The sequence below is a fragment of the Octodon degus genome, unplaced genomic scaffold (assembly GCF_000260255.1).
Source record: "Octodon degus isolate 3935 unplaced genomic scaffold, OctDeg1.0 scaffold00281, whole genome shotgun sequence".
NCBI classification, from domain to species: Eukaryota; Metazoa; Chordata; class Mammalia; order Rodentia; family Octodontidae; genus Octodon; species Octodon degus.
The window spans coordinates 1,522,651-1,536,307 of NW_004524857.1; the positions used below are offsets into that span (position 1 = coordinate 1,522,651).

Genomic DNA, 13,657 nt, shown 5'->3' on the forward strand with positions numbered 1-13,657 from the left:
AAAAAAAAAAAAAAAAAGAGAGAGAGAGAAGAGGTACAAATGATCAATAGGGATATATAAAAATGCTCAGTCTCATTTGTCATCAGGGGGCAAATGAAAGTAGAACCAAAGACAACATTTTGTACCTGTCAGGATGGCTATTAGCAAAAAGTAACCACCGTTAGCAAAGACATGGTAAAAAGGACCCTTTGCACACTGTTGCTAGAAATGTAAATTAGCCATTATGTGAAATAGATTTTTCTAAAAATTAAATCAGAATTGCGTATGACCCAGCAATCCCACCACTGGGTGTGTATCAGCATGTTAAAGAGGTATCTGTACTCCCATGTTCAGCACACTACTGTTCACAACATGGAAAAAATGGAAACAGGTCCTAAGTTTCTACCAACTGATGACAAAGAAAACATAGTAAACACAACAGAATATTGTTTGGCCTAAAACAGAATGAAATCCTGTCATTTGTCACAGCATGGATGGAACTGGATATCACTAGGTAAGTGAAAAAAAGCCAGGCACAGATTAGAGTACCAAATAATCTTACTCACACACAGAACCTGAAATAGCTGGTATCACGGAACTTGTGAGCAGGATGGCGGCTACCAGAGGAGGAGTGAGGGTGTGACACAGGGAGGCGGAGGGGAAAAGGTTGATCAGTGGGTATTATGGTACAGTTAAAGAATTTCTGGTGTGCTACTCCTGTACAGAAAGATGATTACTAATAATAATGTATTAAGCATTTAAGAAAAACTACAAGATTGAAAGTTTTCACCATAAAGGTGCATCAGGGATTTGGAAGCACAGGAAGGTTTTATTCATTGCAATAGTTGGAGAAGCCAGTGAATAGTAACGAACTAGATATAAAAAATATAAAGAATTCTTTAACTGATATAAAAGCTTTAAAAAGAAATATGTATTTATTTTAATTATTATGTTACAAGCCTATGTAATAAGATCAGATATATAATACAGTAAAATCGAAAACCTACTTTTGTAAGCAGTATTATGGTTTCAAAAGCAGTTCTGTACTTAGTTCGGGAAGAAAGCTGAAATCCACAAATATCAACCTAAAAAAAACAAAAAGAGAACACGAAAGATAGTTAACAGAAGAACAGTTACACAATTCTATGTTTTCAAATATTTTATTCAAGCTAAAAGTAATTTCTCAATCTATAATGATAATTTAGTCATTCAAAGTAACAGAATTGAAGTATCAAACTAACTATAATTCTCATAAAATGTACTCATTATAAGACAATTTATAACAATGTATTCGATCTCATCTATAACTTAGGCACCACCAACCGGTGTATGGAAGAGATACCATATATCATGAGTAATATGGCAGAATTCTTAAGGAATGAGGTCTCACAATCATGACTAAGCTTAACATCATTTCCATCCCCTCAAAATAAGAATTACGTACTGTTTGTACTTGTCCCTGTGAATATGTAGTGGAGTGATATGTGATAGTGCAGTCATGCATTGCCTAAGACAGGGATATACTCTGAGAACTCTTGTCAGTAAATAACTGCATGATTGTGTGAACATCACAAATTGTACTTATACGAATTAACCTATAATGTCACTAGGCAATACAATCTTATTTTTTTATTTTTTAATGTATTTAGTACAGGGTCTCATTGAACATATGGGACTCATAGTAATCCTCCTGTTTTCAGCCTCCCCAGCACCGGGATTACAGGCATGCACCACCATGCCCAGTCTCAGCCACCTTCTCAGCCCACCCTGGGGGTGGGTCTGGCACAGCACACTGAAGATCAAAACCTGATCCTTGTGCCTACCTAAGCAGGTGCTTTAGTCCACTGAACTATCTGGCCGGCCCTTATACTTTTAAGTATTACTTACAAAACATTTCTAGGAAAAACAAGTTCATTGGTATGCATATGACTTACAACAAAAAGTAGTTGTCTAGTTCTTTCTATGTGCTTCAGAAATTTGTGGCCCATTCCTTTGTTCATATGTGCTCCTTCTATCAAACCTGGGAGATCAGCTACTGATATCTATCACAAAGTTAACAATATGATTAAAAAAAAGAAAAACATTAAAACCACAGTTCATTTATAACCCAACATTTTTGTGCTTCAGATATAATCACTTCATGATTATTGCCACTATATGAAATGCCAATAAATCTTTGTAGCAAAATAAAAAATGTGTTAAGCATCAAAATCCTTTGTTATCAACATACTACAGTCCCAGTTTAGATTATTCATCTAATAACCTATGGAATTGGGGCATTAACATTACTTTTAACATTTACTAATCACATAAATCTATATATTCCAAAAATTGTTTTCTAATTTCCTATAGAATTTTGATTTTCAAAACCTGAATTCATTAGCTTGTAAGAATATTAGGTGGGCAGACACTTACTGAGTATAGCTCCGTAATCCTAACTTTTAAATTCAATTTGTAAGTAGTATCAGTGTTCCTTTTCTGCTCATATTGTGCCAGCAGAATCACTACTCTTTCAACACAAACAGCTATGGTATTCCTATATACTTTTTAAAGGAATAAGAATGAGTGCAGAAGGGGATGAGAAGCTGCGCTACACACTGATCATGGGGATAAGAAATCCAAAGTTTTATGGGGAAACTGAGGCTATATGACAAACAACAGGGCACAACAGCCTCCTGCCCTCAAATTTCCTTCTGAGGTTCTCTACCTTTTTGATCATGCCAGAGAACTATGTAAACTGACGTAAACATGTCATATTACCCAACCTTGTATTTCATATTAGGGTCTACTGTGGGTAGTTATTGCTGTCCTTTGCCTATTCATCCCTCCTTTCTTGGGCAACCACTCCCCCTTTTTGCTTTCTTCTATTTGCTTTTCTCTGACACATACAGTTTGAATAACACACTATAGCCTTTTAAGACTGGCATTTTCTTTTTTTTTGCAGAACCAGGGATTGAACTCAGACCCTTGCGCTTGCCAGAGAAGCACTTATTCCACTGAGCCATCTCCTGGCCCTAAGACTGGCATATTCTACTTAAAATGCACAATGTTCTTGTATATCTTTTCATAAGCTAAATATTCAAATTACTAGAGACAACAGTATACTTTTTAAAATTTTTTAATTAATTAATTTACTTTTGTGGCCAGCTCAGCCCACTCTGGGGGTGGGACTACTGCAGCATGTGGTGCTGAGGATCGAACCATGGTCCCTGTGCTTTGCCAAGCAGGAGCTTTAGACCACTGAGCTATCTCTCCAGCCCCAGTATACTTACTTACTTACCTACTGAAAGATATTTTGGTTGTTTTCAAGTTTGGTAATTATGAATAAAGCTGCTATAAACATCTAAATGCAATAGTCTATGTAGATATAAAGACAGTCTATAATTCTTATCAGGAAAAAATTAATAATTAAATGATATTAAATCCTATTAATCTGGGACTATGTTTCATTTGGTAGAGCTTTTGCTTTGCATGCATAAGCCCTGGGTTTATCCCCAGCACCAGAAAAAGATAAATAAACTAATAGAACATATTAAAATAAACTCAGAGAACATAACAATATATGTCTAGGTGGAGTCCCAAGAGAACGATAGAAACAAATCCTATTAAAACTTCCCCTGCCCAAATAAAAGTTGAAATAAAATTATGTTTTTTGGAAATAAGCAATAATTCACTATGACAATAGAACAGGGATTGTAATGAGAAGAAACAGGTAAAAGAAGATATAATGAAGATGTAATACTGTAGGGCATAATATCTGGAAGAACAAAACATTAAATTTGGTTTGCTTTTTTTTTTTTTTGAAGAAAGAAACAAGCTTTATTCACCTCTGTATTTCCCACAATGCCCAGCACATAATAGATATTTATTAAATAATGATAACAATAATGATGAAGAAAAATCTTCATTTCCAGGTACTGTTCCTAAGATTAACCACAAAGTAGACAACCAGAACTGAAGTTTCACAGACCAATTTATCACCAACAAGAAAATCAGAGGACCAGAGCAACAAAAGTGCTATAAATAAAATAATACACTAAAATGAATATAATATAAATAACCATGTGATTAGAAAGCAGGAATAACCATGAGTGAATCACTGAGACTCTCCACTGTAAAATGAGGTGTTATTTATGTCTCAACAAAGATACAGAAGTCATCTGGGAGCCCTGTGCTGCAAGGCCACACAGCATTGTAGGGTCAGGTGACAGCTCAAGACCTCAGGCCCAAGGAGACGGGGTTATTCTCAGTATAGTCACCTAATTCCAAGTAATCACTAAGCAAAACATTAAATTTATACACAAATATGATGATGCCCAGCAGAAGTAATAAAAGCACAATTTCACTTCACATAATAAAAATTTTTTTTTCACTGAGCACCACAGAAACAGGCAAAAACATTGTATTATAAAGTCCTAGTACTAAAGTACTTCCACTTCTAATCAAGTTTTTTACTGAAAAAATAATCACCTGGTTGAAATCATCATACATAATCTTTCCAAGTTCAGGCTTTACTGTTGTAACTGAAAGGAAAAACAACAAATTAAGCCTAAAATTAAGGTTGGCTCACAGAAACAAAATACAGTTCAATTCAATTTTTTTTAAATTTGTTGCAATGGAAGCTACAATTATCTTTGCCATTTGAAATGTACTTGCAACAGGACAAACACTGATTTTCAGTTTCTGTACAGGCGCAAGCCTCATCTAATTGGGCCTCACAATTTCTTCCACCGCACTTTAGAAAATATTTAGAGGGATCAAAACGTAAGTTTCTGTCAGTTAACTCTAGAGATGAAAACATCGATTCCTTTCCAATCCAGTTACTCTCAAGCACTACCAATCCCAGACTAGCCTCTTTGCTATGCTTCTCTACAGTTCTTCATCTTCATGAGAGTTCTACGTGTTAGTACACTGCACATGTAATTTACAACAATTAGTACAAAACCAACTCTTGGTCACTGGATCCATTAAGTTTATTTTCCAGTTAATGCCATTCTACGTCTTTTTAACAATGGCATAGATTCTAACATAATCACTTACGCTTGACCTAAGTTTCCATCATCTCTCACACTACGAACTCGATTATTCTTCATATCTCAGCCCAAGCACAATTCCTCAAGTACATCTAAAGCAGTCACCCACACTATGTCACAGAACACTTCCTTTTATGTTGATTAGTGATATGTATGCTTTCCCAGTATTTCTAAGCACAGTTTACTGTCAGAACATTAGCTGGTTCTGCTTACCACACTTTCTAATCCCATAAACTAATCTGGTTCCTAGAAATTTATTTGCTAAATTAATTAAAGTATTATTTCTACCTTTCTAGAACTTATCATAGTGCTAGATGAAGGGCAAATAACTTATAAAATCCTAAACAAGCCACGTTAATGATTGTACAACAAAATATCTAACAAGTACAAGAAACTTCACTGACTGCTACATGAGGTCAAAGATTAATACAAAAAAGTATTTTAACTGTCAAAAGAAGTCTTCTCCAGGGGTACCCTTAGAGTTGTCAGTTTATGTACACTCAGAGAAAAATCAGTCTTTAAAAACTTATCTCCACACATTAAAATACACAACAAATTATACTTACAAGCATAATTTGCAATTTCTGGTTTTGCATGAGAAATCTGACTTAGCAAAGAGGATTTTCCAGCATTTGGAAATCTGAAATAATTAAATACAACAGCAGTTTACAATGAATATCAATATTACTCACACTTGCTTATTTCCAAATTGAAAGGCTTCTTGCCTATTTTTGCTGCCAAGAATAGATGACTGACGGACTGGGAGTGTAGCGTGGGGATAAAGTATAGACTTAGTATAGACAGGGTCAAAACTCAGGGCCTGCTCCCTCCAAAACGGGTGGACTGTAAATCTAAAATAATCTTTGGCCCCTTTGTTGAAGATAAGGAAGCTGTTTCTGGAGGGTTAACAACCTAAGTCTGCAGATCAAAAATTAGAGAAAAAAAGGAGGGCCGCAAGGAAAGCCAACATTTTGGCCCTAGCCTTCCAAGATCAATTAACACTCAGGACGTAGGAGAACCTGTACTGTAACATCATGTAACTCAGTTGTGTCCAAAATTTTCTGATTAAGGAGATTATGGGACCAAAGAGGAAAGTGATCGATGACGTAGAATGTGCCTAAGGAGAGTCACATGGAGAGAAAACACTCTCTCAGGCTTTCACAGAGAGCAAATTGGCCAAGCAATGGCCGTGATGCACCACATGGCTGACACTGAAAAAGGTTCTACAATCTGAGGTACAGGATCTCAGGATAAATCCTGAGGGGATTTCACTGACCTTATCAGATACAAAAGCTACAATTCTTGTTACATAGGTCTTGCTTTATCTTGGTCTTAACCATCCAGCAGAAAAATATAAAAATGAGGTATAAAAAGTAAAACCATATTAATATGCTGAGCTGTAAAAGGTTCAAGTCAACAACTTCTGACATTGCCAGTTTTATGGAAAACCCACTACTATTATGAACTGCTAGACTATATTGGATTATTTTGCTGAATTCACACACCTACAATAATTTAAATGGCAACTGAATACCCATCTCTGACAAAACTAAACAAAAAAAGGGGATACAAAGCAAGGACTATAGAGCTACTTTCTCTTAATTCAATGAGAAGAAAGATTTGTACTAATAGTGTTTGGGCAGGATATCATGTCTGCATCTTGTCCTAGGAATAACCACCACAAAGACAACAATACGCAATGTATTAATTATTGAAACTGTCCTCCTAATCCTTTTTGAAACTGTCTCATTGTTATCTGTTTCTCAATAAAATTAACAAGACAAATAAAAAATCTAAAATAATCTTGAAAAAACTTAACTCTTTTGAGAACAAAATGTACTTTTCTGAAAATGGAAATGAAAAACTCATGCTGGATACTGAAAATATTTCAGAATTAAAAGAGTGAAATAATTGTGATTCTAATGATGTTAAAAAAATTTGAAAACAGAAAAAAATATTTAGACATACCACAATCCACATTTTCAAACATAAGCAAAAGCAAGGGAAAGTAGTAAATCCCACAGTTATCTAGCTTTAACAAATATTAACACATTGCCAATATAATTTTAAAATTTGATCTGTCTGAATACATATCCAAATATAGCTCATGCATTTAAATTAGGTGATTTATCTCTTAAATCTCTTTTGATATAAGCCTTTTCCATTTTTTGTTTTGTATTTTAGGGAAGGGTCTACAGGGTGTTTAAGGTCTCACTAATATATCAGACTCGTAGTGATTCTCCTGTTTATGGCCTCCCAAGTGCTGGGATTACAGGTGTTCACCACCACACCCAGTCTTCTCTTTTGCAATTTACTTTTTAAAAATTTATTTATTTGGTATAGGGTCTTGCTACATAGCTCAGACTTGTAGTGATCCTCCTGTCTCAGCCTCCCCAGCACTGGGATTACAGACATGTGTCACCACACCTGGTTTCAGTGGACAGCACAGTGTGTCTCTGCGAAGGTCCTGTGCTTGCCAGTCAGGCACTTAGACTGCTGAACTATCTGCTCTGCTCCTGCAATTTCTTTTTTTAAAAACTCATTTCTTCTTCAAGAAGTCTGGATTTTTCTCCTGGCATTTCCATGGTATCATTTAACACTCTGGAGTAATTATGACCAAAAACAAAGCCTACCAAAAAAACTACTTCATAGTTGGTTGGCTTGGTTTTTAACTAAATAATAAAGGTGACTGCAATGTTTGAATGGGACCTAACCATTCAATCTCCCTGCCAGCCCCCAATCTCCCTGCCAGCAGAGGCACTACTCTGCAGGGAATTCAGCTCAGTGCCTGAGGCTGTCATCACCAAGCACAGGAAAGTACGTAAGACAGTCCAAGGAGTCCTGCAGGTCCCAGGACATCTGGAAACACCTCAGGAAATCTGGAGACACCTGAAAATTTACACTGACCCCAGACACTGCAAGGCCTTGCCCACTGAGGTGCAAGACTGCCAGAGAACTTGGAGCACAGATGTTTATTAAAAATCTTTCCGCCTAATGTTCTCTGCCTTTACATTTCTATAAAAGGTACACACTTCTCTTTCTTTAGGGTAAACGGTCTTATGGTTCTCTGCTTGCCTGCACCCCGGCACCATGCCGCCTTTACCCAAGTCGGGTGGTGTCTGCTGCCCCTCTCCCCGAAATGTGTAACATATTTAACTAATTTTAATTAGTTCATGCTTGCCATTATAAAAATTTACCAGGCAGTACTGCATACCTATAATCTTAGTACTTGAGAGGCCTAAGTAGGAGGATCAAAAGTTTGAGGGCAGCCTGGAGTTGTTAGACTCTATCCCAAAATAAAATAGGCTTGCCTACATAAGTGTCAATCCCTGGGCTTAACCTATGGTGCTAAAAACAAAAACATACACAACTAAAAAGACGTTGTCAAGAGTCAATTCTGAGTGGCATATCATTAGTTTAATTTTTTTCTAAAACTTAAAGTGACAATCCTTAAACCTTTGTGGGTATTTTCAATCTCTTTCTTAGAACAAATTTCTAGAAAATAGTTGATTAAAATCTGTATTTATTTTAAAGATGGTGATTATTTCATTAAGTTGTGCTCAGAAAAGACCCACTATGTTTTTAAAAAGTATCAATAATGGAGGCCACTTAAAAGATTCTTTCCTACATCTCAATAACATAATAAAGTTTATCAAGCACACATTTATTGAACATTGACTCTATCACACAGCACTAGAAAATCTGGCAACGAAAGCTGGGCATGATGATACATGCTATAATTCGAGTACTCTGGAGGCTGAGGCAGGAGGCCAGCCTAGGCCACATAGTAAGACCCTATCTCAAAATAAATAAATAAATCCTCTGCAAAACAAACTAGTATAGCAATGACATAAACATGAACCTTTGCTTCAGAATTTTCATTCAAATTTGGGGTAGTGTTTTTTTTTTTTCAAAAAACATTTAATTTTTTAAAAAATTTTTATGCTTGCAAGAGTTCAGAAGAAAAAGAAGCCTTCCTCTATTGGTGGTTTGAGTGTAAACTGGTACAACCACAATGGAAAACAATATCGAGATTCTTCAAAAACCTAAAACTAGACATTACATTTAACCTACCTACCTATTCCCCTTCTACGTATCTTCTTGAAAGCTTTAAAACATTATATCACAACGATAAATACATAACCATGTTTATAACAGCACAATTCATAATAGCTAAACCTTAAGACACAGCACATATGCTCATCAACAGATGAATGGATAAAAAAATGTATTTATATACAATGGAATACTACTCTGCCATAAAGTATAAACTTGAATCATTTGTAGGTGAACAGAAGCACCTCAAGAACATAATCTTAACTGTAGCAAATCAGACATCCAAGCTTTACATTTTTTTCTCTTGTGTGAGAAACCAAAAGTAGAAAAAAAGGAGCAAAATGGAAGGTAGGTATTATGAAGCAGGAAGAATTTTTCGAATGGGAGGGGAACAAAAGATGGAGGAGGGGAGAAGGAAGAGTAAAAGGACCTAGAGGAAAAAAGGAATTAAAAGAATGGAAACAGAGCTTTTGTAAATGGGAAGGGGAAGAAAGGTTGAAAGGATGGAAAGTGAAAGGGACAAAAAAGAATTAAGACATGTCATGCATATGTACAAATCTCTCATGATGATTGTGACCATTATGAACTGCAAACATGTACCAATAAAAATAAATTCAAAAATTTTAGGGGCTGGAGATACAGTTCAGTGGTGTAAGCGCCTGCCTGGCAAGCACAAGGTCCTGAGTACAAAAAAAAGAAAAGAAAAATTAATTTTTCTTAATATATTTTGTGATGCTTAAGATTAAATTCATTGTGGGGAGCTGGTACATATCTTCTTTCTCCTGGTTTGCCATTCATATCTTTTTTATCTAGCTACTTGATATATAGGCTGACTTCCAAGCTTTCATGGGATAATGGTATACTATGAAAATATTCCTTTGGAATTCTATAAAAATTTATAAACTTTGAAGTGAAGCTCTTTTAATAATTATCTTCAAAAAGTCTTTGTAATGAATTATGTGATCTCTTTCTCCTGAAACATAAATCCCATATCCTATTTCACTTATACTCTAGTAATTTTTTGAAAGAAAACTGCAGACGTTTTTGTCTATGAGAACAGGTTAACTACACCATCTTATTTGCTTTCAATTATCCTCATGTTTTCATAATAATGGTTAAACTCAGAAAAACTCAGGCAACTACTTCAAAGGAAATCAAAATATACAAGTACAAGGCTGTTCATGGTTATAGAATAGATACTGCGATTTTTCTCGAAAACTACATAATGGAAATTTTAGAGGCTAAAATGCAAAATCAGATTTGACAACAACAGTATGTAGTGTATTAGTTCTCAGGCTCAGTTCATTCCATGAAATAAAAGGTTATCCATTTACCTTGGTATTCATAGCAGCAGCTTCAAGAAAAGTTGTTGGATTTAAAAGCACTAGAATAGATATATTAAGCACTTTGCTTAACAATTGTGATACTTTAATTATTGAACATAATGTCAAATCCACCTCTGAAAAGCCAGTATTTCACTATGAGGTCTCCAATAAATCAGCAGCACTAATTCATTTATTTGGTATACACAAATGCAAAACATGTGTTCCACTGTAAATGTGTCATTTTATTCACCAATATTTAGTGAAAGGACCATCTCTTGCCACTACTAAAGATGAGCTAAATGAAGCCTGACAAGGCTGTGTAACTTATCTGACACCACCTGGCTTTCATTGCTGTATTTTCTAATGGTGATATAAAGCCAATCCTCTGGAGAAGAATTTAAGATCCTAACCCAGTACATCCTGAGTTCTCTACTTTTACTCCACAGCTCTTTTTCATCTGTAAAGCTGTCTCTTTGGAATCTGAAACACATTTTTCTACCAAATGGGATACTGAATCATTGGACTGCCAGTGATTTTTCTTATCCACAAAACCCTATTAAACCCATACTATCCCTGAAAAATACAGAGGATTATAGAATCTATGCCTAATTCTTGTAGCTGTGTTTGTTAAAAAAAAAAAAAAAAAAAAATTAAATGTCAAAAGCCAGGATCAAAATGAGGCCTTTGCGAAATTTCAGCCCATGATGGTCAAGAGCCAGAGGCTGATCAGGCAGGGTAAGTAACGGATTTAGACTTTAAGAGTCTGGAAAAAAAACAATGAGGTGGCTGGAGAGGTATATGAAAAGAGACATTTTTAAAAAGCAAGAAGAAAACCTAGAAATTTGGAATAGAGCAGCTGTAGAACAGTGTTCTCTTTCTTAAGTCTTTCATCTGAGTAACTTCCCTCTGAGTAATTGTAGTGGACGACCCAGGAGAACAAGAAAAAAGAAAAGCAATTTGAAATTTTCTCTTCCTTCACTGTGTTCACCTCCAGTGCCACCAGAACTGCAAACTCTACAGCTAACCAGCCCTGTTTAACAAAAGAATGGAGACTGGTGATAACAGAATACTATGTAGGAAGAGTCTAAGCAGATGCATGAAGGACACAGAAACAGTGACAGTAAGAGCTGATTCAATGCCCAGAAGGATTAAGTCTGAGTCCTGGGTTTGCCTTGATGGGCCACTGGTCACTTGTTTAATGCTAACCTCAACCTACTTACACTCTCAAAAATATCTTGATCTCATTCCCTTCTTTTTATTTCCCTCTGTATACTTTTTTTTGAGACAGGGTCAGACTATGTAGTCAAGGCTAACCTTGAACTCACTATGTAGCCCAGGCTGGCCTCAAACTTTTGGGCAGCCTTCTACCTCAAGCCTCCCAAGTGCTAGGATTATAGGTATGCTCTTCTGTATACTATTACAAGTGTAATTTGTTTGGATTTCTAATTTTATAGCTGTAACATTCTTTAAGTTTGTTATTGCATCTGCCTGAATTTTTTTTAAAACATCCCTTAGCACCACATCTAGTCAGCTGTGATGCTGATCAGTGGATTTTTCCTCTAAGGTACTATGGCAAGAGCTTTTTTTTTCCCCCCAGAACAGGGGATTGAACTCAGGCCCTTGCACTTGCCAGGGAAGCACTTGTTCTACTGAGCCATCTCCCCTGCCCCAAGCAAGAGATTTTTTTAATGTCTACTACACTTTCATTCAGTCCTTAATCATTCATGATGATAACTGGGATATGTGACTTTTTTTTTTTTTTTAAAGCTGAACCTCAATTTAGTCCTGAACATTAAAGACTTTCATAGTTTTGATAAATAAAAACTGGCTGATCAATTTTTAAAAATCCATTCTTTAACATTCTACTGACCTACTTAATTGCTCTGCTCTTCTTTTACAAATGAATAGCAACTATGAAACTCTTATTTTGACATTTTGAAAATAATTATAGTTGACCTGTAATAGCAGAAGCTTGAGCTAGAAGGCCTCACTCATACAGTTTTTGTTTCATTGATCTGAACAAGCAAAAATTTTTAAAAACTTACACATGGTTAATTCAGATAAACTGAAGAAATTAAGAAAAAGGATCATGAATACACAAAAATATAGTCTATTTTATTATTTTTACATAAAATACACACAAATCTCCAAAAGTTAAAATTTATCATAACTTATGCACACAAACAATGTATACGGTGCTATTTGCAGTCAAGAAAAATGAGTATTAAATCATAAGTACACGGTTGGGGAGATAGCTCAGTAGAATAAGCGCTTGCCTGGCAAGCACAAGGTCCTGAGTTCAATCCCCGGTACCAAAAAAGAAATCGTAAGTACAAATAGTTATGATTGTGTATAGTACACATTGACCTACTGTAGTATTTTCAGTCACCTATTGTTACTGTGCTGTGCTCAAGTGTTGCAAATATCTGATTAAAATGCCATGTAATACAAATCACCTCCATGTTGATGATGGTGCTCTCAATGGGTTAATTTTATCCTGACTGAATTAGCTTCAGTTTAGCCTCTGACCTATCTCAGAGATAGAATCAACTCTCCATGACCCTGCCTAGAATGCCTCACTCCCTCCCCTTGGAATATCTTAAGAGATAGGAGGTACCTGGGCAGAGTCAACTCTCCATGACCCCACCTGGAGTGTCTCATTCCTTCCCATTCTTGTTAAGATATCTTAAAACATAAAAGAGATAAAAAGGGAAACAGAACTAATTGCAAAGAAGTGTGTTAAAGTCTGTCACCATAAATTCTCATGACTGGCCCTAACCCACTACAGCAATAGCCTGAAACTATCTGAGTCAGTAACAGCTACATTCCACTGTGATTGCCTTAAAAATCAAAAGGGTATTTAAGCCAAGGTGAAACAAAGAACAGGGCTTGGCATTTCCTGATCTGTTAATTGGGAAGTGTTTGGTGCTAGCCCAATTAAATAAACTTTTCCGAACAGACCCGGAGCGCAGGCCCGGCGAGTGAGTGAGAAGACCAAGGGCCTGCGGGATCCTGAACAGACCCGGAGCGCAGGCCCAGTGAGTGAGTGAGATGACCGGGGGCCACGGGATCCTGAACAGACCCGGAGCGCAGGCCCAGTGAGTGAGTGAGACAACCCGGGGCCACAGATCCTCATTTGACCCAGGCTGCAGGCCCATAGTAGAACCCTTCAGAACTCACTGCAAAGAGGTTAGAGTCAAGACCCACCCAGCTGATTCAGGAGCAGAACATCTTGCCACAGTGACACAAAGGGTTCAACTCTAA

At 36.3% G+C, this 13,657-nt stretch overlaps 1 protein-coding gene across 1 annotated transcript in view; it reads right to left on the bottom strand.

Annotated features, from left to right (window-relative positions):
* Positions 1 to 13,657, bottom strand: part of LOC101584401 (GTP-binding protein 10) — a gene marked incomplete at its 3' end in the record, with an annotated part of 35,893 nt that overhangs the window by 14,407 nt on the left and 7,829 nt on the right. Inside the window, exons 5-8 of the mRNA XM_023707123.1 lie at positions 5,579 to 5,652; positions 4,450 to 4,502; positions 1,914 to 2,021; positions 987 to 1,064 (exon numbers count right to left, since the gene is read on the bottom strand). Coding sequence (XP_023562891.1) covers positions 987 to 1,064; positions 1,914 to 2,021; positions 4,450 to 4,502; positions 5,579 to 5,652 — 313 coding nt within the window. The remainder of the gene's footprint in view (positions 1 to 986; positions 1,065 to 1,913; positions 2,022 to 4,449; positions 4,503 to 5,578; positions 5,653 to 13,657) is intronic.